This window comes from Neodiprion fabricii, chromosome 4 (assembly GCF_021155785.1).
Source record: "Neodiprion fabricii isolate iyNeoFabr1 chromosome 4, iyNeoFabr1.1, whole genome shotgun sequence".
Lineage (NCBI taxonomy): Eukaryota > Metazoa > Arthropoda > Insecta > Hymenoptera > Diprionidae > Neodiprion > Neodiprion fabricii.
Window position 1 is genome coordinate 15734595 of NC_060242.1, and position 24752 is coordinate 15759346.

Genomic DNA, 24752 nt, shown 5'->3' on the forward strand with positions numbered 1-24752 from the left:
AAACGTGCCAACTTGCCGAGCTGGTTAGAAAAGAGCCAATTTTCCTGGCTCGATAGAAAATCGGAATGTAGGTTCACAGCATGAATTATAGTCATTGGAACCCGATACAGAGAAATCCGGGACCATACGACCACGTTAGTTCAAAATCAAAATTCAAAGACATTTGTTTCTTCCTAATCAATCATCTCTGAACAATTTCGGCCTGTTTTATTAATCCTCGAGGGTATAAAAATGGCTGCCATAGGCAGCTGGGTGCCTGTGTCACTCGTATAATAATTCTCTTTTCTGATTAATTGATCTAGTGATACTTTTGGTTTGTTAACCATAACACAATTGGTTCCTGTGATTGCATACCACAAGGGATATATTACTTCTGTGGATTGGGGCTGGTTAGGCCTCTTAACCGTAGGACCCTATACATGGGTACCCTAACGCCACATAATTCGTACGGCCTGCAAAAATCATTATTCTTACTTTATCCAATCGAATTTTTCACGGTGAAAAATTCATATTAGGTTTTTCTTGCATATACTGTTCTATTATTCAGTCTTTTAGCTTTCGAGTGAGAAAAAACCCTTTTACGACAAACAGTCCATTTGCAGCGTTGATTTGAAGTTCTGGGGTGCGAGTAACCCTTGTGTAGGTTATTTGTTTCGTACATACAGTGTTGGATCCAAGGGTTAATCTTAACAAGTCCTCGATGTAGCATCAAACTTAGGAAGTGGTCTATGCGCGTGACCCCTCAAATTTCCAACTATGGCGGATCCGTGACAGGCCCGGATTAACCGTAAGGCTATAGAAAGCTATAGCCTTAGACCCTCGAAATTTACAGCCCTTCAAATTTCAGAATCACATTTTTCGAAACAGTACCTAGACTTAAAAAAAATTCGGGTACATCCGATTCCGAATAATTTACTGCATGAAGTTCGAGAACTTTGTACAGATGTGGAGAAAATATCGTGAACGACTAATTTTTTTCCTAATCGATTACCTTGGCAATGCAGATTCAGCCCATACCGGTCGGCCGGATTAACTGCAGGCTGATTGTGAGTCTGCATTGATAACGTAATCGACTTGAGAAAAAGTCAGCCGTTCGCGATATTTTATTCAAATGTGTACGTGTAGGAACAGGACGTTTACTCAAACCATAGCACGATTAACACAAATTCAGACTACACAGGCCTCAAGCTGGGAAGACAAACTTTGGAATTCAAGAAATGTAAAAGATAATTTCATAAGAGAAATATTATAATACAGATGTTTTTCTCAACCTCAGTCAATTTAATTTTCTTTCACCGCTATTTAAATTTAACCTATTCGACCATCTTGCAAGACTGATATTTGGCCTTTTTTGGTACTTTAGCCTAAGGCATCGTGCCCCTTTAATCCGGTCCTAATGGCGAATAATCATTGGTTCTCCAGCAAAAAAACAAAGATGGGAATCTTGATATCAGCATTGGATCGTAATGTACAGCATGTGAAGCATATCTCCATAAGAGTTGTGCTAAACGGGTGTCATTGAATAAGCCTGGCACTAGATAGAGATACGTGTGCTGCTCTAAAGGTAGTTATATCGCTACCAAGAACAGCAAGTGAGCTCAGTCATTAGTAGATATTGGTGCTCAGCTTGACGGTTCTATGGCTCCCTTGTGGAAATTGCTCGATACTCATGTAGTCAAGAAACTTGAGTCGCTAGCCAACAATGTCGCTCTTATTGGTGAAAGGATCGATCGATAGTGTTGAAGAAAGGATTGGCGTGATTGAAGATAATCTCGAGGCAATGAACGAGGAGGTTATAAGCGAAGTTAATGAAAGAATTTGGCATGAAAAAAAAATAATCGCATATGAGTTTCCCGAGTTTATCGACAGCCGGCTGGTTACTCCATTCAATATCGATGATATTTTTGTCAAGAGACTGGGTAGCGTACAACCTAGGAAAACTCGGCCACTAAGAGTTTCTTCCAAAAATAGAGATCACGTTGATTCGATATTTTTTAATAAAAAATCCATAGCACATGGTAATCTTTGAATAGAAGGTGATCTCACAACCAAACAATCTGAATTCTACAAGAAATTGAGGGAGAAGATCAAATCCAGAGTTGCCAATGGTGAGGATAGGCCATCTCTCTACATTGGATGGAAACTGACGATGAGTTCTTTTCATTGTTAAAAAGAAACCATCTCGTAAAGATGCTGGCTTTGATCAGAGTAGTTTCGAGCACGATCACGAATACAATAAAGCGCAGCTAGTTCACGTCGAAGATTATCTGATTTTCGCTTAAGAGTTAATATTTTAGATCACTACGACATTATAGTGCTAACTGAGACATAGGATGATGATAACTTCAGCAGTAGTGAACTTGGTTTGGACGAATTTAATATTACTACACAGAGAGAAAAATTTGAGAAAAATTACCCTGCTGTTACTAATCGTGATGTAAAAGACACCTAATGCAGTTTTTATTCATGCATCTTACAAAAATTATGGGTTTTTATGAAAAAAATTACTACCTTGCTTAGAAACTATGTATTTCGGCAGCACAAAATTTTAAATGTGACGACGCATTTTTCTGATGCAGCACGGTAAAAACTGCATTAGGTGTCTTTTACATCACGATTATAGTAACAGCAGGGTAATTTTTCTCAGATTTTTCTCTCCGTGTGGGTGTGACAGGTCAATCCTCACTAGCACTAAAAAGCGTGGTTGCAACTGACAGGGATCTGAACTACATCAATATTCCACTTATAGATAACTCGTACGAAAGTATACTACCGAAGGTGTATTCTAATGAATTTTTGCTACTCTGTGTATCGCACATAGCTCTTGACTTATCCGATTATATTCTGAACTACATTGTTAGCACTCCAATTGCCCCTCTAATTTTGCATCTGGCATTGGATCCGTAAACCTTTTATTGGTTGGTGATTTTAACGTTCCGGGTTTTAAATGGTTACTCAAAGGTAACGAACATCATATGCTCAAGATTATCAGCTTTCGACTTTTGTTCAGTCTACAGCTTGAGACAACTTAATGGTGTTGGGAGTTCAAGGGGAATATTTGTAATATACTTTTTTCCAACATCTTTAACATAGATTGTTATAATCCACTAGGTTATATATCTGATTGTGTTGAATTCCATTCGGCCCTTGAACTTGCATTTCCTGTTTTTTCTAATATGAAAATGGACTTACATGACATCATCTTCGGTTTTAAAAATGCAGATTATTGCGCCATTATGAATGATTTAATGAATTTCAATGTCTCATTACCTGATAACGCTGACGAATAAGCTTTGAATAGTTTTGTTAGTGATTTAAATAGATTTAGTTTGGACATCATGCACAAACTTGTATCGAAAATCTGCATCTCACCCATTCACTTCCCTCAGTGATTCTCTGGTGAACTTAAGTCTGCAATTAACAATAAGAAAAAGATTTATAGACTGTATAAAATGTTTAAGTCTGATTGCTACTACGTATTGCTTAAAAATGAAAAAAACTCGCTGTAAGAAACCAAGCAAACGTGATGAACCCATTTATATTAATTCAGTAGAAGACTCTTATAACTTTTTTACGTATGTGAAAAATTACATATTGACAGTACCATGTGGTACAATAGTGACAATGTAGATAATTTAAATGGCATTCTTGAGTTATTTGCTAAAAAGTTTAGCAGTGTTTACACGCGTAATGATCTATCCTCGAAGTTAGTTAACTTTGCCGATAGATAAGAACTTTAACTTTAATGATGGTTTTAGTCTAACTACCTCCAAGGAAGTTGAAATTTACAAAGTTATTGTAAACATCAACGAGTGCCGGATGCGGATAATATCCACCCTTTGCTTGTTAAGAACTGTATCGTGTTCTTCGCCCCCTCTTTTAACGAATGCCTTTGATAAATCACTAGAAATTGAGTCCTTTCCTGACAGCTGGAAACAATGTTTCATCACTCTGTTGTTTAAGAAGTGATTACACCTTACTTACGCAAATACTCGACATCGCAGCAACATGGCTTTCTTGGAAGCAGATCAACTCAAACGGATTCATCTGTCGGCCTCGATTACTTTAATGATTATATTTAACTTTGCTATACAGTTGATACTATCTACTTGGACCTTTCCACTAGGTTTGATACTGTCAATATTGACCTGCTATTGAGAAAACTTGATACGTTCGTTAAAGTCAATAATTGTATATCTAGTCCAATTCTAGTCACATCTGGTGTTGGTCGAGGCACTCATCTAGCCTCACCCTTTTTTCGACTTACATTACTGACCTATGCTCTGTGATTCATTACTGTTTTCTATTATTATTTGCGGATGCTGTCAAGTTGTTGAAGGTGATTAAAAGTCCGAGTGACAGAATTCTTTTCCAATACGACTTCAAGTCTACGGTTGATTAGTATACTTGTAACGGTTTTTCCTACAATGTTAACAAGTGCTTCTGTATTACTTTCGGTAAGAAAATCATTAACTATGATCAAAGTGTCTATATGATTGTAGGATTCATGGATGTCATGGGTGTGTTTAGAATATATTTCGGTTTATTTAACGGTTGGTTATGAAAATGACAAATTCACGAAATTCGTTATGTATACATTAGGGTGGGCCAAAAAAAATGAGTATTTTTTTTTTTACTTTATACTCTGAAGATCGGTTGCTAGATACCTCTAAAGAATTCTCACCAAATATGAGCTCTTAATTTTGATAACAAGGTCCTCCGCTTTACAATTTTGCATTTTTTCCTGAGTATTAGAAACAAAAATTCATATCTCTTCGACAACTGTTCGTTAAAAAATATCTCTCCTCATATTCTTGTAGGAAATCGAACGCTCTACAAAAAAGGTCTCTTACAATTTTTTCGTAAACCTTACCGTTTAAAAGATATCAAAGCTTAAAGTTTGATTATTTTAAGAGAAATTTCTGTTTTGCTTATGAATTTTTTAACTCGAAAAACTTCTTTTTTGAGGATTGTTTATTTATTTATTTATTGCGGTTAAACAGAAAGAAAATTCCCTAGATAAAGAAAACGTACACTTGGGGACAATGAATCTGAGACGGCTAGTTTTTTACAGTAGACAGTTATGTTGGCAACACAGAGAAACCTACAGCGCCATAGTCGGCCGAGCGCGAAGCAAACTCAACCTCAATAAACATAACATAACCCATGACCGTCGAATTTAACCTTAAAATACCGCGGGGATAATGACTTGTTAGATTGACACGTATTCTAAGGTTAGATTCGACGCTCACGGGTTATGTTATGTTTATTAAGATTGAGTTTGTTTCGCGCTCGGCCGACTATGGCGTTGTAGGTTTCTCTGTGTTGCCAACATAACTGTCTAGTGAAAAAAATTAGCTGTCTCAGATTCATTGTCCCCAAGTGTACGTTTTCTTTATCTAGGGAATTTTCTTTCTGTTTAACCGCAATAAATAAATAAATAAACAATCCTCAAAAAAGAAGTTTTTCCAAAAATTGACCCCACTTTTTAGAAAACAATTTTTTTACCGAAACATCTTTTCTTCGCAATTTTATGAAGGACCAAGATTTTTCGGCAAAGAATTTTTCCCGAATGAAGAATATTTTGAGTGAATACAAAATTTTCGGTCAATTTTTGGGAAATTTTTTTTCAAGAGGATTATTAAAAAAGGCGAAAATTTTTCAGAGATGTGCGATTCGGAAAAAGGAATGTCTGATTTTGAGCTTAATTGGCCGTTTGGTTCTGGAACCCTATATCAGATTCCAATGATAATAATTTATATTATGAACCTACTTTTACCACGAGCCCGGTAAGTTAGCTCTTTTTCATTTGGACCCGTTGAATATGTGAAATGATAGTTACACAATTTTAGAGATATATTGTCTGGAATGTTTTTTCTGTTTTTATCAGAACAGGAATCATTCGATTCTACAAAGCTTGATTGTAAGATTATTCATTGAAATATTACGGTACGACAAAAACCCGCCAAAAAAAAAAACTGGTTATACTGACAAGCAATCCCTCCTTATCTCTCGCTAAGAATCTGCACGATTGTATTCTCTACTCAAAAGCTAGTCATCTGGCTTTTATGCCCGAGGCAAGCCGCGAGCGGTTCGTGGATATCAAAGTCGTTTTAAAATTCAAAGTGTGCGTCAGCTTGGATTATATATAGGTGTATATACATATAAATAAAGTACATGGAGGGAGAGAAAGAAAGAGACAAAAAATATCTATACATAGGTTTATAATAGGTATACAGTTCAGCTGATCGTACATCTTGCAACTTTTTATATACCTATACGTACTTCGTCGGTTTGAAAATTTCCTTTGTCAAAAGAAAGAGAGAGAGAGAGAGAGAGAGAGAGAGAGAACGGTTTTTTGTAGTAGGTTTACATTCTCCTGTAAGCCGCGTTATCAATCCTGCATTTTTATTTCAGCCCTGGAAGATGCTGTTGTGTGTATGTATAATAGATGCATAATGTGCCCGTGTGTATATATGTATATGTATGTATATGTCTTTGAACCTCTTGGCCCAGTTTGAAAGCCTAAAAATTGTATTTCCCTTTTCTAACCTTTTACGTACTCGTATTATATTTCATTCGATTTTATTCCGTTTCCTCGCGCGGAAGCATCAAGTACAATATGTGTACATGTGAAGAGAATGTTTCGCGATTTGCCTCCAAAATAAACAAAATAACAAATGGAAGTTGACAATAAAGAGTTGAAAAAATACGACGTACCGAACAAAATGAAAATATATGTATAATAGAAGAAAAAGAGGGAAAGAGACAGGAAAAATAAACGAGAGTTTACTTTTGATCACATTATACATTTTTCAAAACGGAGTGTCAATTTTCTCAAAATAATTTTATTCAGTTTTCATTCAATACATGTATTATATGTATACGCATATATACACGCCCTTATATTCAAATACATCGTATCGCGTAATGTTTAATATAATCAATTTTTAATACGCAATACGTAATTATTACTCTTGTGAGTATATAATTATACATTTATACCTTTATTACATCAAATATGTATTGTATAGTTATATTACTATGTGTATATGAGGTATTCCACGCCAACTGGGAGGACATTTTCCCTGATCCCCGCCAATTTGCTTCATTATTTTTTATATGATTCTACAACCTAAAAAAAGCACTCACCATTTTTTTCAGATTTTTCATATCAACCATTCTTTTTGAAAAACTGTTACAAACCCTTTTATGGTCCTCAAAAATACATACAAGATAAGAAAAATTATTCCTCTAAAAAAATATTTAAAAAATACAAAAAATCATTTCTCCACTCTGAACTATGGCTCAAAATGTTTGTTTTGGGACCCAGAAATTATGTGAATTTTTATAAAAAAATTAAAAATGGCGTTTTTTTTAGGACCATAAAAGGGTTTGTAACATGTTTTAAAAAAGAATGGTTGTGATGAAAAATCTGAGAAAAGCGTTGAGTGCTTTTTTTTAGGTTGTAGAATCATATAAAAAATAATGAAGCAAATTGGCGGGGGTCAGGGAAAATGTCCTCTCAGTTGGCATGGAATACCTCATATATAACATACGTAAATCGTACAGATATATATTGCACTATTGTACATTCAATAAATCAACATGCACTCACACGCATGATTTATCGCGCTACATGTTTATTTTATATTATATCTTTTGTTGTATATTCAATCCTTTTTTATTTTTCCTCTTTTGAAAATATATCGAATCATTACACATGTTTGCATGTAAACATGTATATATATGTATGTCCATAATCATTTTATACACATAGGTATAGATTATTATTTGCTTTCATTACTGATTAAAATTTTTTTCTGTCTTCGCATTCTAATATAATACATATATTTACTATGATCTCTCGCTATAATGTATAAAATAAATCACTCTATTGTCATGTAATAATACTCAATGTTTCTTTCGGTCGTTAATTATAATATAATACACGGTAATTATTAATGATAATATGCGTCGATAAAAATGATAATAATTATCATTAATCACAACATTTTTACTCTTGACTAATTTTTCATCGTTTCTTTCATTCATTTACTTTACTATACGTATATTTTATTTTTATTACGATCGATTTACTTATACCTATATGTATATGTGCGCACACGCATGCAGGGTGATCCGATCAGTATATTCATTTACTATTACACATATACCAAGAATTTTCCGTACAACACGGTGTGTAATAATATGTATTATTAATAAATTATCACGAATATTCGTCGCGAGTTTAGCGTTACAAATTTACGGTATCACGTATATTTCTTAATTTTTGGATTTTCTTCTTCCATGGAGGGAAAAGGCTAAATTTGCAAACTTTACTTTTCCATCTATTGTAAATTTTTCGCGTGATAAAAATAAAGAAAGAAACACGATTGCGATAAATCACCTTGTAAAATTTCCTCACATTTATAATATACATATATTGTATAGATACCGTGTTTTTTTTATTTTACCTTTTGGGTTGATTTAAAAAAATTTTTTACATACATTTCTCTCTTTTTTTTTAAACCGATGATGTGTGTTTGTAGTCTTAACGTTAGTGATTGTTCTGCACAATGTTTATAGTTCAATTGTGTATTCATATACATATGTATATGGCATAATGTATGAATATTTTCTATATTATATACCATATATCGTATTGTATATTATACATATATACCATGTATGGATATGAATACAAAAAATGGTCAATCAGCTACAATATTATTATTATTATTATTATTAATATATTTTTATTATGTAAAACACATTTTCGGAGTATTTGAATATTACGTATACATCTATGTGCATGCACCGACATTCTTATATATGTATGCATTATACCTATATCGTCGTACGCGATGCAGAGCAATTTTAATTTTTTTGTCTTTTTTTCGTAAATTATATGATATTTTTTCTCACACACCGGTATAAAATAATGAAACCGGATATTCAGCTCTTCGCTAACTATCAATAATATTAATATTGTGCGCAGTCGTGGTTCGATTTTTGATAAATACATGTAACGTTATACATGTTAATTGGCGCGAGTTCAAATGACTATAGTATATTAATATCAATTATTGCGGCACAAACTGTGATCGATTATCTTCAGTTCAATTTTAAATACCTTGGCAGAGATAATACTTCAGACTAGGCGACGTTTTTACACTGCGCCTGCACAGATAAGAGATATCAGCGAAATTGAGATATTTCATCAAAAATATTATACACAATAATGCCAAGATAAAATTGACCGAATCATGCTATAGCGGTATTGATTTCTTTACTTTCGTATTTATAATTATGTTACTATGTCACTACGCAGTATTGCATTTTTTTAAAACTATTTCTGTTTTCTCAACATTACGAAGACTAGTATTATCAATATAATATCTAATGTGTATATGTACAAAATGATTGCTAGGTAACGCAACTCGAATTGGCGTGGTGGTACAGACTGTGATTTCCCTTTTTTTTTCATGAATCCCTTCTCAAATCCAATTTTGCTAAATATTATCCTTTATATCCTGACTATACCGGAAATACTAACATTAACAATAACAACAACAACAATAATAATGATAATATTAATACATAGATCCGGGATAAAATTGAATACCGTTCTATTCAAATTAATTTCCTATTGCTAATTATGCACAAAGGTATGACCATATATTGGTAAAAATTCGGCTAGTTCTTTGGTCGGTTTCGAAATTACATTTCAAAGTATATATTTTCTTACCAGCCTGCAGATTTCTGAATTTGAGAACTGATATCCTATCTAAAAGTCCAAAGGTATAATCGATTATAATCGTAAGGGAAAGGGATTGCAATAAAGTGATTTCCAGATTGAATGTATTTTCATGCTCGTCTGAATATGCAAATCTAGTTTTTGACCACGTTCTTTCATTTTCATTGTTTTTTTTTTTCCTCATCTCGTTCCGTCTCGTTCTCATATCATATTAGGTATAGGGTATTTTATCAAGTATCGTTGTTTCATCATTCACAATTTCATTCCGCAATTTTGTTGTCACAATGTCCACAGAGTTATTATACTCGTGTATAATATTTAATATAGGTATATACAATATATATATACTTGTAATACGTAATTTGTACACACTGGTTAGGAGAGTCGGGGGTTGGGATGTTGGGTTAGCTTGGCGTAAAACGCGACTCACGTGAAGTATACTCGATGTACGGTTACGTATAGTACGGATCCTTTGTTCGTTATATTTCAGCCCACGCGGCACATCCTTGTGTTAACAATCCGCCGCCGCCGACCCAAAAGGCGAAACGTCAAAGCCGCCTTACCCCCTTATTCTTTGTGTGTACACCATTGTGTACAAGGTTGTATTTTATACATACGGCTCGACTCTACAGTAAAACTACTGCATCGCGAATAACATATTCCTGATTCATGTATCCTATATTATAATAAAATTCACTCACCTTCCGATTATTTAATTCGTTTCTGCATGTTTATTACTGCTGGATGGCTGACTAGCGTTCTCCTCCGCCTGAATCAAATAGAAGCTGACGAAATCGACACCACCGATTCAATAGCCTAAATGGACCTAACGAATCACGTGGCTCACAAGAACTGACAGCATATAAACGTTCCTGCAGAAACGGAGTTTTGTTGGTTTTGTAAGAAAATAGAAAAAATACATTCGTCAGTGCATTTCTTCAAGTAAGTATATGATGAAAAAGAGAACAACATCGTAATTTTGTTCACGGGGCGCATGCATTTAAACCTTCCCCACGCTGTACCATGTGACTAAATCTGTTTCTGATAGGCTATCACCCACGTGACCCGTTAGTTTAACTCTGGGTATTGCAGCGCGACTGTCGATTTTTTGGGATTCTAATCGGCACCACTTAGTATAAGTGAGATATATAGAGATATATAGAGTCCAGTGATGTTTATAATATCGATGATTGGGTTCTATTTACTACTCACCTCCCGCCTTTGTTTCTATACCTATGTATTCGTTTTTTTGTCATCACTCGGAGAGATTCAGATACGCCTGCGTTTATGTAATTCAGGGTACATCTTGGTGATGTGCGCCTACTCTTCGATAACTGAGGGTACATATCATCGATCGGCATTTGTCTCATGGACCACGATTGGAGAAATTTGTAAGGAGTACGCCAATCGTGTCGGAATCGAGGCAAATAGCGATCGGTAATGTGTAATATCAGTTGCCGAAATGCAGGCACGGGATCTGTTAAACTGTACCCTGAATTGCATAAATTCAAGCGAATTTATTTTGCTTTAAATTAGCTGTGTGTAATTTGTAACAAATAAATCGATATAAGTCGATTAGATTGCAGAATAAGAGCAGTGAACAAAGGAAAACGGATTCGTAAAATTAAAATTGAATAACGTATTCCGATTTTTACATACCTATATTGTAAATATAATTATATGCAAGCCTCAATGTGAACGTTGGTGAGTTCGCTTGTTCTCAATTGGTTGTTCACATGGAGTTCGGAGGAAGCGTTGCTGTGAACCAAATCCTGCTTCCGATTTCTATTGCCGATATCTTTTACGGGACTGAATGCCGAGCAGCAACTCTCCAACGTTTTTCTGAACGCTGCCCTGAACTCGCGGTTGAAATACGCGTAGATCAACGGGTTCAGGGCGCTGTTGAAGTAACCGACCCAGAACACCGCAGCCACAACAATATTGCCACTTTGGCATGTGTCGCAGAGGGCCGTTATCACGTACCTGCAAAATAACACCAACAAAAACACATACCCTTACACGCAATTATGAGGGGGGGAGGGGTAGATAACACGTAATAATTTCAACTTTTCGATTCGTACGGGTACGGAATTTGTTTTTCTTTTTTTTAGCAGTTTTTTTTGGCATTGTGGTATTACAAAAAACTTGCAGCGGGGTTATTTATCCCCGGTATGCAGTGCGGGCTTCTGAAGACGCTTTTCTCTGTTACCGTACACATATGGGTATAAATTTATGTGGATACAGGGGCGCAAAGTTGAAAGCATTGTATTTGTCCTCTCTATTTTTGTTATATCTTTCGTTTCCTTAAATCGCCTCTTCCTTTTTTCGTTTGTTTTTTCTTTTTTTTTTTAATTTTCGACGAGGATGGACGGTATTTTTTGATAGATTGCTATACCGTTCGTACGTGACAGTTAAAATCCTTCTTCAATTTCTCTCTCGCCGCGAGCGTATCCTCCTCAGCTTCATACATATATATGTATATATGTACTTATATATACAAAGGTAAAAGAAAAGACCGAGACGAAGAATAAAAAATAAAAAAACGACCCAGAGGTAGAGAAAGTAAGTGTAAAAAAAGTAAAATGTGCAAATCGATAAGAAAACGTAAATGTGAGAAACTGAAGAAGAAGAAAAATGAAAAAATACGAAATAGCGAAAACTAACCAAAGAAAGAGGTAACTGTGTAAGTAGGTATACGTTATACCAAGTTTTTTCACTCTGGCAATTTTGAACATTCTTATCCATCAGGTTTTCAGCTCTTTTCGAAGTTTCCGAATTTTATATTGCTTCCTATTTTTATTTTTTTTTTTTGCATTCTTTGACCCCAAGTTACATGAATTTGACGCAACGTGAAAATTATATGTATTATATACAAGTAAATCTAGGAGGGGAAAAAATGTGCGCACCGGTTAAATTAAACATTTATCTGGTTATCAAATTTGAGTTATAAATTTTCTAATATCCAATCCTCTCAGCGATCCCTTCTTACACTCGTCCCCTAGCAGCTCTCTTTCCATTTAGCTAGCGGCAGTCTGTGCAGTTAATGCGCGACGAGTCTCGCCGCAAGTCTTTAATTGATATTTCAACTCGTTACTCGCCCCGCTCTTCGTCCTCTCTATCTACAAAAATGGAGTAGGCAGTCCATTAAAACTGTTACTTTACCGCACACAGCCGCCTCCGGGTAACACAACCATTATAATCCGTCCTCGGATATACATATACCGAGAGTTTTTCTTGAAAGGACCTGCTCGTAGCGTGCGCGATCTAACTTGCTTAATTTTGATTGGCTGACATGTGTGCTCGCAGCCTGTGAAGCAAACCTTCGCTAAGAAAAACAAATTCCCTAGAATTGACTAGCTGACAACTGACTGTCAACCATAAACTCGCGCCCAGCCCCCTGACACACGCTGCTAAAAGTAGTTCGCAAAATGTCCCTCGATTCTGCCGCCAATTTCCACCACTAGTGGCGCTAGTAGTTGTCTGACAAGCGTGCGCGCGGTCAGCGAGGGCAGCCGAGCGTGTCAGAAGTTTAAAAAACGAGGACACTAAAGAGGAACTAAAAACGGGGATAAAACGCGTACAATTTTTTAGTATACGAGCAGTGGTGAGTGTCAGGGGGCTGCTCTCGCCGACGGTCTTAGATACAGGTCTGAGAACTCTGGTGGACGGGGTATGTCCAGTGGGTATGTCCTCTTATTGAAGCACCTGCTGTTTCTCCTAGTGTCCACGAGTGTCACTGTGGTAGAGGAATTCAGGCTGTGCGAGAGAGATGGAAACAGGTTGTAGACCGTCCGTGGTTTTGAAATCTGTTTCCGTCTCTCGCACACAGCCTGAATCCTTCAATAGCAGTGACACTCGTGGTCACTAGGCAAAATCGCCGGTGCTTCAATAAGAGGACACCCCCACCACTGAAATTTTGAGCGAGTTTCCAGACCTGTGACCTGTCGGCTTCAAGCGGCTCTTAATAGCGCACAATCTATGTTATAAGCTATGGTCACGGCGCCGCTGCAATCTACTACGCATCAGTCACTCTACCTCACGGTCGTATACACAGGCCCGGAAACTACAGTGGTGGGGGTAAGTCTCTTACTGAGGCGGGGTGTGTTTCGGAAACCTACCACGAGTGGAGAGGCACTGCAATCTAGTAGTAGGTAGTAGGTGGTAAACATAGCATCTAACCTGTATAATATTGATTTTTTCAATGTATAGTAGTTCCCCAATGTTGTCCGTTAATAAATTCAATAAGTGAATATATTATAAATTATCTGTATAGAATAAAGTAAGTAAAAATTGAATATAACCTTGAAATTCAAAGTATATATTATCGATCGGGGTTCAAAAATGTTCGTAAACTCTATAATAAATCAGAACAGCATTTGTCTCTGAAATTAGTTTTACATTTTATAATAGAAACGTACAAAACAAATGAAATTACGAAAACTGTTTTTAACAGAGCCAGGTCGATTTATTACACAATTTGGCACTGAGGAACTCCGCGGCGTTTTTGACTACTGCGCGCTGCGATTTGCAGGACGATAATTTATAATGATTAAAGCAATCTTTGACGCTACTTGGAGCGTGATCTGAGATTACAAGGGTTTATTTACGGTCGACTACTACCAGATTGCAGCGCTCTAACTTTAGCGACCAATATCTGAAACTTTTGAGCTTCAATAAGAAACTCACCCCCACCACGGCAGTTTCTAGACTTGTGTATACGACCGTACTCTGCCCACTGAACTATGATACAACTGAAAGTATCACTGCGGTGGTGGAGTTTCAGGTGAGAGAGTTCAGTCGAAGGTGAAGTGCTGTCTCTTTCTGAGCCATGAGGTGACACTTCGAGTTTTATTATAATTTAGGGGCTCCGCCTGCCATACTGGTAACATTTTTACGAAATTGGCTACGCTCATAAATTAGACAAGTTGCAATTGTCGAGCAGGTCCTGTCCAGAAGAACTTTCGGTATTTGTTCGCATGCCCTTTTCCTAACGAACTATACATGTGAAAAGAGAGTTATGAGAGAGCATGAAATAAAAACCTTTGAAATTGATTCATCCACTTCATTGTGAGTATAACAGTTAGGAACTACTATTTATGGATGGAGTACGTACATAATTCGTTGAGATCTCGAGGAATTGGAACGGAATGGGTGATTTCCCCTTTCCATGATCGACTACACAATGGAAGGAAACCAGATGGTGGCTGTTGTACTGTTTGAGAGCCATTATACTAATTTGAAATATCTATAAACCAGGTCATGCGGGGTCACGATGACACTCCTGCATATGTAGATAGACCTGCAAGGTTATGACGCAGGGTTTGTTATCGCGTTTATATTTCTACCTATATTATAGACGTACTTATCGTCGCTTCTGTGCACTCGTGGTAGAACATTTTTTCCTTCTATTTCTCACCCTCATTATAATAATTATCAAACTCGTTCGCGTTGTTACGTATATACCTATATTATGGAGTGTGTAATACGAACCGTGTCACCTGTGCTGCTTAGAATATTCCTGCACTTGTCGTTTGTATCCATACCTACATTATCTATTGCGTTTTTCCTAATTTTGAATATATCAGGTACATATGAGAGTGTTTCAGATGACAATAATTTGTGATTTTCCAAAGTAGCCGCCCCCCTAAAAAAGTTTGTTTAGGTTAAAAGAAATATTCTGGGGAAAGATGAGCGTTCTATGTTATGTGGAAGATCGTTTTCATTTCATTTTTCACTTTTCTTCTTACGTTTTTTTTTTTTTTTTTTTTTGTAATTTATGAAGCAACATGTGTACCACTTCAATTATTATTTCATCCCTGAAATTTATATTTAATCCAAAGATCACGATCCGTAACATAACAATATATCGAACGGGAATCTTACATATTCTTAAATTAAAAGTTCATATTGAACTATAACTATTTTATGAGATTGAATTAGTATTGAAAAAGTTATCAGATACACTTCCCAAACACTATCTGAAGATTTCATATTACAAATGTGGGTCTTCCTTACGATGTAAATTCATGTTTTAAAATTAGAAATTATTTTTTTCTGAAACACTCTTGTATGCAATAGTCATTTGGTTTATCAGAATATCCGGTAGGTTAGACGCATGCATCGCATAACGGAAGGAGAGTTGAATGGGAGTTTATTTCGTTAAACTTATTTCAAGTTTATTGAATGATCATGATTTCGGAAGAATTCCAATATGAGAGAATTCTTGTATTACGATTTGATGGAATTACGGTAAAGACAGCTAGAGCTGAAGAAACTTCACTGATAGACAGTATTCTCTGGAATTGATTCCACGAAAACAGTTGTAACAAGACGGTATAAGTGCCGTAGTCATGGAGTGTGTAAAAAAAAAAAAAACACAAAAGATGAGAAAAATCGAGATGACATAAAGAACAGAAAAGGCGAAGAGGGTGAAGAGGGTGAGTCGAAGGTATGATATACGGAAAAGCGGGGACTCCTTCGTACATAATTCCGTCGAACATAATCGTAAAGTACTCTAGACTTTACCCTCTGCATGGCGAATATCGTGCAGCCTCTGCCTGAATTATCCGTGGTATGTATATGACATGTTATATAATAATATAACTAGATTTATCATTCACGAGGCTCCGTAATCTCGATTTCTGAGATGCTGTATAAGGGATACGATGGCGGGAAAGCGAGAGATGCAGGGTGAAAAGGTTCGCCGGGGATAATAGAGGTCCCGATAGTTTCTTTATGTAGGTACATACATGCGTTCTAGGTATATACGCACGACAAGTGGCACTATAAGCTTCATCCCTCTCCCTCCCTCCCATCAAGACCCTTCTCAAATTGAATACCAACATCCATGCGGCACACCGTGCGCTGCAAACATCCTACTGTAAGTCAACCCTCTAGATTACTTTTAAATTGTCCCATTCAAGCGGTGGAGGGACAAGGGGTAAACGATTTTAAAGAAGAAGAATTTAGGTTCATCAAATCCACGTACTTCATCGCAACTCTGGGGATCACATAAAAAAATTCGAAAGCAACGTTTTGTCATGATCGTCATATGGGTACGTATAGCGCAGGGGAGAAATCGATGATTTAATGCCAGTTTGACTGAGCCTTCTGGGTTTTTTTCTCGCCAAAATCAATCGAAATGAACGTTGCCTTCATCTTTACGACATGATTGTTCTCACCCGTTCGACTTAATTTTGTCTTTCTTGAGTTATTTTTTTCGCCCAATCTTGATCGTCAGGCTACAGATAATAACTAAATGGATTTTCTAAATAAGCTGTACTATTGTTCATTTCGTATATGAGGCATTTCATGCTAAATCGATCTGGGCTTGACCCTCAAAAATCCAGTGTTGCATATGAACACTTTTAAGTAACCAACCATATAGTAAAGTAATCCATTTCATTTTTAAAAATCTTTCTATCGAAAAAAAATCGACAAAATATGATGGGATCGCTGACCCACTCCACCTCAAATCTCAAAAACTGTTATGTCTGATACATGATTTTTTAGAATTATTTGATATTATTAAATTTTGTTGATCAATATGGTTGTTTTCAAATATTGTAGCTAATTCAAATCGATTTGGTAAAAGTTCGAAAAAAATTAGTGCTTTCGGAGTCAAAACAATCATATAAAAAACCACGAGGCAAATCGGAGAGGTTAAGGGTCACACCCAGGTCGATTTGACATAGAATGCCCCATTTGTTTTTTTTTTTTTTACTTTTTACCACGAAATAGTGAGGAATAAAAAAAGTTGTATAATTAACGTATACTAATGACTTACCAAAGAAAAAATGGAAGCCAGCAGGCCAAAAATGCCGACATTATAATGCCGAGAGTCCTCGCAGCCTTTCGTTCCCTTTTCATTTTACTGCTACTCGCTATCGGTGGATCTTCCGGCGCAGGTTCGGGTGATGATTGTCCAACAGTTGGCAGGGAGGTCAGTCCAGCTGAAATCCCGTTTATTTGAAGGTGCTTGTTCAGCAGGGCGGCCGCAACTTTACTCCTTTAATCAGAGAGAAACGGTGGTTTTGTCTTTATTTTTGTTTCCCCAGTCTAAACCTTTCTTTATTCCTCTCGTCAAATGCACCCTCAATTGTATAAATGCAGACGGATTTATCGCCCCCCACACAAAATTTTTCGCGTAAAATTTCTACGAACTAACAGTTGACCCGGTATATATATATATATATATATATACGATTTTCGAATCAGTTTGCGAAATGAAAGTGGAAATTATTATTCCGCGATATAAAAGATCATGTCCTTTGAAGAGGGTGGACGAAAGGGTTTCCGCCAATATTATACCCGAGATTATACCCTGTTGCATAGCTCGTCCCTTCTTCGTCCCCTTGTTTCGCCTACTTATTCCCGGATTTCGGAGAAATCGGAAAAAAGTAAATCTACCCACGCATATTATACCTATACATAGATGGATATATAAATAGAACCATCGGAGATTTGCAACGGCTGGTCAGCGGGTGAAAAACTGCCGACGACTCAAGTTCAATTTAATGGATTCTCTTTGATGATCGCATATCTCTCTCTCTCTCTCTCTCTCGCTCCCTCCCTCCCTCCCTCCCTCCCGCCCTCCCTCCCACCCTCCCTCCCTCCCACTATCCCCCCCTCCGCCCCCCTCTCGCCGCGGTATTTTGTTCAAACCTGGGCTACTAACTACACTCAATCAATCAATAAATCTCTCTGTCTGTCCCTCTCTGAGATCTATCTTTCCTTTTTTTATGTACACTCATGCCTTGCCTCGTAATTAGCAATTATTTATATTAGTAACAAAATTGTTTTTACAATAATGCTGGTTGACGCAGCCACCTTATTCATTTCACAACAGATAAGAGGTCTTACATGCTTTTTATCTTTGATGACTACTAGATCATTAGAAAGAGGGGGAAGCCGGGTGATTTTACCCTTTGTAACAACATTAAGTATTGCTTTTGTTTCTTCATATTATTTTTCGCATTCACTGCTTTGCGCTGCCTTAGGGGATATTTCCCATAGCTATCATAAACTACGCTATCTACTGTATCTACTCTATCTCTATCTCTCTCTTTCGCTCCCTTTAGCAAGTTTGTCAATATTATTGCTATTACGGAAACTTGGCTACATGCGGATATTACTGACAACGCTTTCGTCACGAGGGATTATCTCAAATGTCAATAATGTTAGTTTCTTCTTCCTGTGCTACCTTTAGTCTTATTTTTACTTTAATTATTTTATTCTAATGTATCTTAATGATACTCATATGCTACCTATTTGTAAGTCCAGCCGTCTTGTGTTACTCGTGCACGACAAATTTTTCTCTTTTTTCCAACAATAAGTTAAATTATGTAATTCACTTTGTATACTGGATATTTGCCTCGAGGCCCTGTTAGGCTAAGGCATAATAAAGCCTTTATGGCTGTCTATGTACCTCTCTTTCTCTCATTTCTTCGTTTCTAGATATATTTTGAGCAGCGCGGAAAATTTTATCGCTTATCATCTACTCCCCACCTCTCGCAGTAATCCTGTAGGGTCATCTTAATCAACACGTGTTAATACCATTTTAACACATCTTGCACTTTTCACAGAAGGCAGATTCTTCTTTTCTCTGCAATGTAGGTATTAAGGCTAATCCATTTTTCAATTATATATTTTTTGTACTCTTCAGTAGTTTTAGTTGCTTTCTTCCTTTATTTTTTGCTCACCTTTTCTCGTTCTTTCTTCACTTCGCTCTTTATCCTCCCCCCCAAAACTTATTATTCTCCTTATTTTTCTTTTCCAATACAAGCGATGCCGCGCCCATCGAACGCCGGCTCACTTTTCACTTGTTATACCGTACGTGGAGTCAAGAAAAAACTCTTTCTTCCATTCCCTTTCACATTGTCGATGGCTTGTTTTCTTGTCCGTTTTTTTTTCTCTCTTTCTCTATCCTTAGACGCCCGCTAATCCACCGATCAAGTGTCCAAATGCCAAATTCTTTTTCTTTCTTTCTTTCATTCTTTATTTATTTCTTGTGAACAACGGAACTCGTTGAATTCTCGAATGGTTGTACAAAACTCGAATACCTATGTATAACAGATGTATACTATACAACACACCATCGCTATTATGTACTTGAAGCTTCAGCTTTCCGTCTCTCTGGCTCTTTTCTAATTCTTTTCTTTTTCCACATTTCTTTTTTTCACTCCTCTACTCTTACTCTCCCCATTTCTGTGAGTAGGTATATCACAAGAGATGATTTTGACGACGATATTGCGCGAGATATCATACCGCGCGAGGTAATATAAAAATGCTTCAACATATTTTTCGTAAATTGAAATTTGTCTTCTTATAATCATTTTCAAATTTCTCAGAGATTTTCGTATTCATGTAAACGAAAAGTTATGAGATCAAATTTGTATGAAACGAATGAAATTATGCGTTGAGTATACAGATATACTGAGAGGTTCTCTTGAAAGGACGTATTTGACAATTGCAACACGTCTAGTTTACAGACGTAGCCAACTTCGTAAAATTATTACTAGCATGGTAGGCAGAGTCACCGATGCGTAGTGGATGCCATTTTAATACGTGAGAGGTTATGGTTTTGCTCAGCCCCCTGACACACGCTGCTAAAAGTGGTTCGCATAATGTCTCTCGATTCTGCCACCAATTTCCACCACTAGTGGCGCTAGTAATTACCTGACGAGCTTGCGCGCGGTCAGCGAGGGCAGCGAGCGTGTCAGAAGTCTACCAGCGCCACGTAGAGGAACTAAAAAACGGGGACAAGACGCGTACAATTTTTTAGTATACGAGCAGTGGTGAGTGTCAGGGGGCTGGTTTCGTTTCAAGCTGCGAGCATGAATATTAGTCAATCAAAATTGAGCAAGTTGAATCGCGTGCGCTACGAGCAGGTTATTTCAAGAGAACCTCTAGGTATAATAATAAGTAGAAGTAGACGATTTGGTGCTCGAATCTCCCTTCACCCCCGTTTTTATTTTTATTCCAAAAACTCGATAAATGTATCCGAAAACTTCTATTATTCTATACTTGGATAATTTAATCTATCGTAACTTATCCCCACGGTATGAATAATAATTAATTAATTAATCAATTAATCAGATTAGGGGTGTCTTGTTATATCCTGCGCGTCAAGGGATATGCGATAGTGTCACGGCTGATTGGTGGGAAAAGGGGAAGAGCGAGAAGAGACGAAGATGAGAGGGAGTCAGGCGTCATCATCTATTTTATTCTATATGACATATATACATGTGTATTATTATATTATAGGCCCACATACAGTGCATGTAAGAAAGTACACTTTCGAAAATGATGCTATCACAGATAAATTCAAGTATGTAATATATCCGTGGGACTGGGTAATTGGCCAGAGGAAACAGCCAGTTTCCTACCCTAAATTAGTTTGCACTCGGTTTTGGATGGGGAGAGTAGGTTCATGGTGGTGTTATATATGTATTGTCTCGTGCACGGTTGAAACAGGATTCTGCACTATCGCCATGACTAAGTTCACCCGCACGACGCCCCACAACCCATCAAAACTCTGTCTAATTCGCGTCAGGCCTCTATACCTGTATAATACACCTATAATATTCCATAATATACTAGATAAGTAGACTATATAATATACTATATAATACGTTTCATCTTTAATTTTTCATCTGCGTACAATTATTATATATTGTAAAATTATCTTTTTATCTAAGTTGGAGAGAAAGGCGTGAAGAGTGGCAACTTATTTCTGGAAGAAAATCTTTGGAGTTATTTTCATTTTGATTTTGTAACATTTTTTTGTTAATACACAGTATGCAGGTAACATACCTCTACCGAGAATCTTTCTTGAAAGGACCTGCTCATAGCGCGCGCATTTCAACTTGGTAATTTTGATTGGCTGGCTTCTATTCTTGCAGTCTGAAGCAAACTTTCGCTGATAAGAATAAATTCCCTAGAACCGACTGGTTGTCAAGTGACAATCAACCATAACCTCTCGCGTATTAGAACTAGACGAGTTGCAATTGTCCTTAGAGCATATACTACATACAGCTACCCATCCCATCGACATCAGGAAAATGCAGCCGAAGAAATGAGAGAGATGTATATGGGGCATTCCATGCCAAACCGACCTACCATCGCAATTGACAATTTTGATTTCGTCGCAATTTTTTTAATCTTTTTTCACTCTGTGAAAAAGAGCTCCATTATTTTTTTCGAATTTTTTGTCAAGCCGTTCACGAGATATGAATTTTTCAAAATTTTAGATGTTTTTTTTTAAATGCTCATAACTTTTTCGAAAATGCATTAATTTGAATTTTTTTTTTTCAAATTGTGTGTATTTTCATGAAGTTTTCGGAAATTTGATGCAAAAAAAATATCGAAAAATTATTTACTTGATTTTTTTTAATTCATAGATTAAATTCTGATTTTGAACATTGTTTGTATCGTTCGATTTTTTTGGAAAAATTCTCAAAAATCTCTCTCTCTCTCTCTCTCTCACTCCTTCGCTAAACTTCAGTAGTATGTGCTTCTAAGCAATAGGGAACTTGCATGCATCTGAAATCTCTATATTCCTCTATTGGACTCGAAAGTAGGATGAAAAATGATGAATTTACCAAGACAGTTTCTTTTTTCGAGCAACATTAACGCTGCAATAATTTTTTCTTTTACACTAATTTTTCTCGGTAAATTTGAACCGGCAACCATTTTGCTGGACCCCTCTATCAGCGCTGCCAGGTGACACGTTCGGGCACATGCTCGGCTGTAAACACCGTCTGCTCCGAGCAAGCCGGAATCCTAACCTGCAATATTAATATTTGAAGCTCTGAAGCATAGTTGGCGTTATCAAAATTGTATTTATCTCAGTAAATAACTTTTAGTTTGGTTAAAATAAAAAGATAACAATGGATCCATCAGCTCCGCAACCAAATTTAGATTGCTACATGTATTGTTTTGTACCATCTTGTAAAAATACAAGTTCAACTTCAGAAAAGATATTTATCCGAGTGCCAAATAATGTATTAAAACGGAAGGCTTGGTGCGATGCAAACTACATTTAGGATTCCGGCTTGCTCGAAGCAGACAGTGTTTATAGCCGAGCATAGTTCCCGAACGTGACACCTGGCGGCGCTGATAGAGGGGTCCAGCAAAATGGCTGCCGATTCAAATTTGCCGAGAAAATTTAGAGGACAAAAAATTATTTTCTGGCGTTAATATGGCTTGTAAAAAAAACTGTCTTAGGGAATTCATTATTTTTCATTCTACTTTCGAATAAAATTAAAATTAAAAAACATGCAAGTTCCCTATTGTCGAATAGGTCCTTTCAAGAAAAACTCGCGGTATATCTGTATGTTTTATACTTGATACGAAACGGCGACGATAAAGGGCCTCAAGGTTTATAGGTATACACATATGTGTAACTACATATGTACGTACACATAAGGTATAAACTTTTGGGGGGCTGGCGAACTATTTCGTAGGAATCGCACAGCTGTCGACGTGGACCTCGAGCCTACGCACAAGGCGTTACAGTATACCTGCGTATATATAACTGTGTGAAAACTCACATCAGGATTTAGCAGCAATCCTCGTTCGCGTCTCTGTTAGGCAACCCATACATATACCTATACCTATATTTGAATTGCTAAATCCCTCTAGCCCATCCGTTGCTGCTGCCGCTGTTGGTCCTCCTGCACAGGTTTCGGACCCCTCTTAACCCATGACTTCTATGCTCTTACTTTGTAACCCGTGCCCAACCTTTTCGAAAAATGTTCACGGATTATTGTAATGTATGTACACTTGTGGACAATGAATCTGAGACGGCTAATTTTTCACACTAGACAGTTAAGTTGGCAGCACAGGAAACCTACAGCGCCATAGTCGGTCGAGCGCGAAACAAACTCAATCTCAATAAACGTAACATAACCCATAACCGTGGAAATTAACCGTAGAACATGTGTCAATGTGGTGTCAATCCAACAAGTCATTATCTTCGCGGTATTTTAAGGTTAGATTCGACGGTCATGAGTTATGTTATCTTTATTGAGATTGAGTTTGTTTCGCGCTCGGCCGACTATGACGTTGTACGTTTCCTGTGCGGCCAACTTAACTGTCTAGTGTGAAAAATTAGCCGTCTCAGATTCATCGACCACAAGTGTACATATAATATGTGATACGATTGTATTTTACAATTTTTTAAAAGGGTTTTGAGCTATTATCATTTTTATTGCAGATATTCAACTATTGTGCGTCGAATAATAAGAATAATAAAAATAACTAATAACGTAGATTTTTTTTTAAATCTCAATATTCGGGGGCATTTACATTATTGAAAAGTTGGCAAGACGAATCTTTTTTTTTCTGTCTTCCATTGTTTCTTTTATTTTACATATTCAATTCTTTGCAATGTCATTGTGTTTTTTAAAAATTTCATTAGACACTAAATTAAAACGAGAATAATCGACTAACTTGTCAAAAGTATACTTTAACCTGCAATATATTATGGTTACGGTTGTTATTGTTGTTATTGTTATGGAAGAATAATTGTTTTCTGATGATTAATATTATATGATCCAGGAAAAATTCGCGAAGTCTCAGTTCTCGACAGATCTCCCCCTCCTTTTTCTTTACTATTATTATTATTTGTATTTATTCGATATACGAAGTACTGCCAAAAATCATTGTTATGATTACTATTATTAGTGTTATTGTTGTTGTTGTTATCATCACTTTTACAAATACCAACCAAAATTATACGATCATATGTCTAGATAGAAAAAAAGAAGAAAGAGAGAGATTAAAAGAGAAATTATTGCGAAACGGATGCGGCGGTGATGGGGGAGATTGTTTTTGCAGGTAGAACGATAAATAATTCTTTATCCTTATCGAAGCGGATCCGTAATCCTGCAGTAGGCAACAGCGAGCGACTGTCACATCTCTCTTATCTTTTCAGCCGCGTTTTTACTGCGAATACGGCTTGTTTCAATTCACTCTGTTTGCTCTCGTT

General features: G+C 36.6%; 1 protein-coding gene across 5 annotated transcripts in view; it reads right to left on the reverse strand.

Moving 5' to 3' along the window:
• The window catches only part of LOC124180343 (octopamine receptor beta-1R-like), a 59139-nt gene that overhangs the window by 5739 nt on the left and 28648 nt on the right, over positions 1 to 24752 (reverse strand). For 2 of the 5 annotated variants that reach the window (XM_046565781.1, XM_046565783.1), the window contains exons 3-4: positions 17547 to 17768; positions 7468 to 11743 (exon numbers count right to left, since the gene is read on the reverse strand). In XM_046565781.1, the coding sequence (XP_046421737.1) occupies positions 11437 to 11743; positions 17547 to 17768 (529 nt within the window). In that variant the 3' untranslated portion in view covers positions 7468 to 11436. Of the gene's footprint in view, positions 1 to 7467; positions 11744 to 17546; positions 17769 to 24752 lie in introns of those variants that run through there. The other 3 variants (XR_006870239.1, XM_046565782.1, XR_006870240.1) reach the window with 3 other exon arrangements.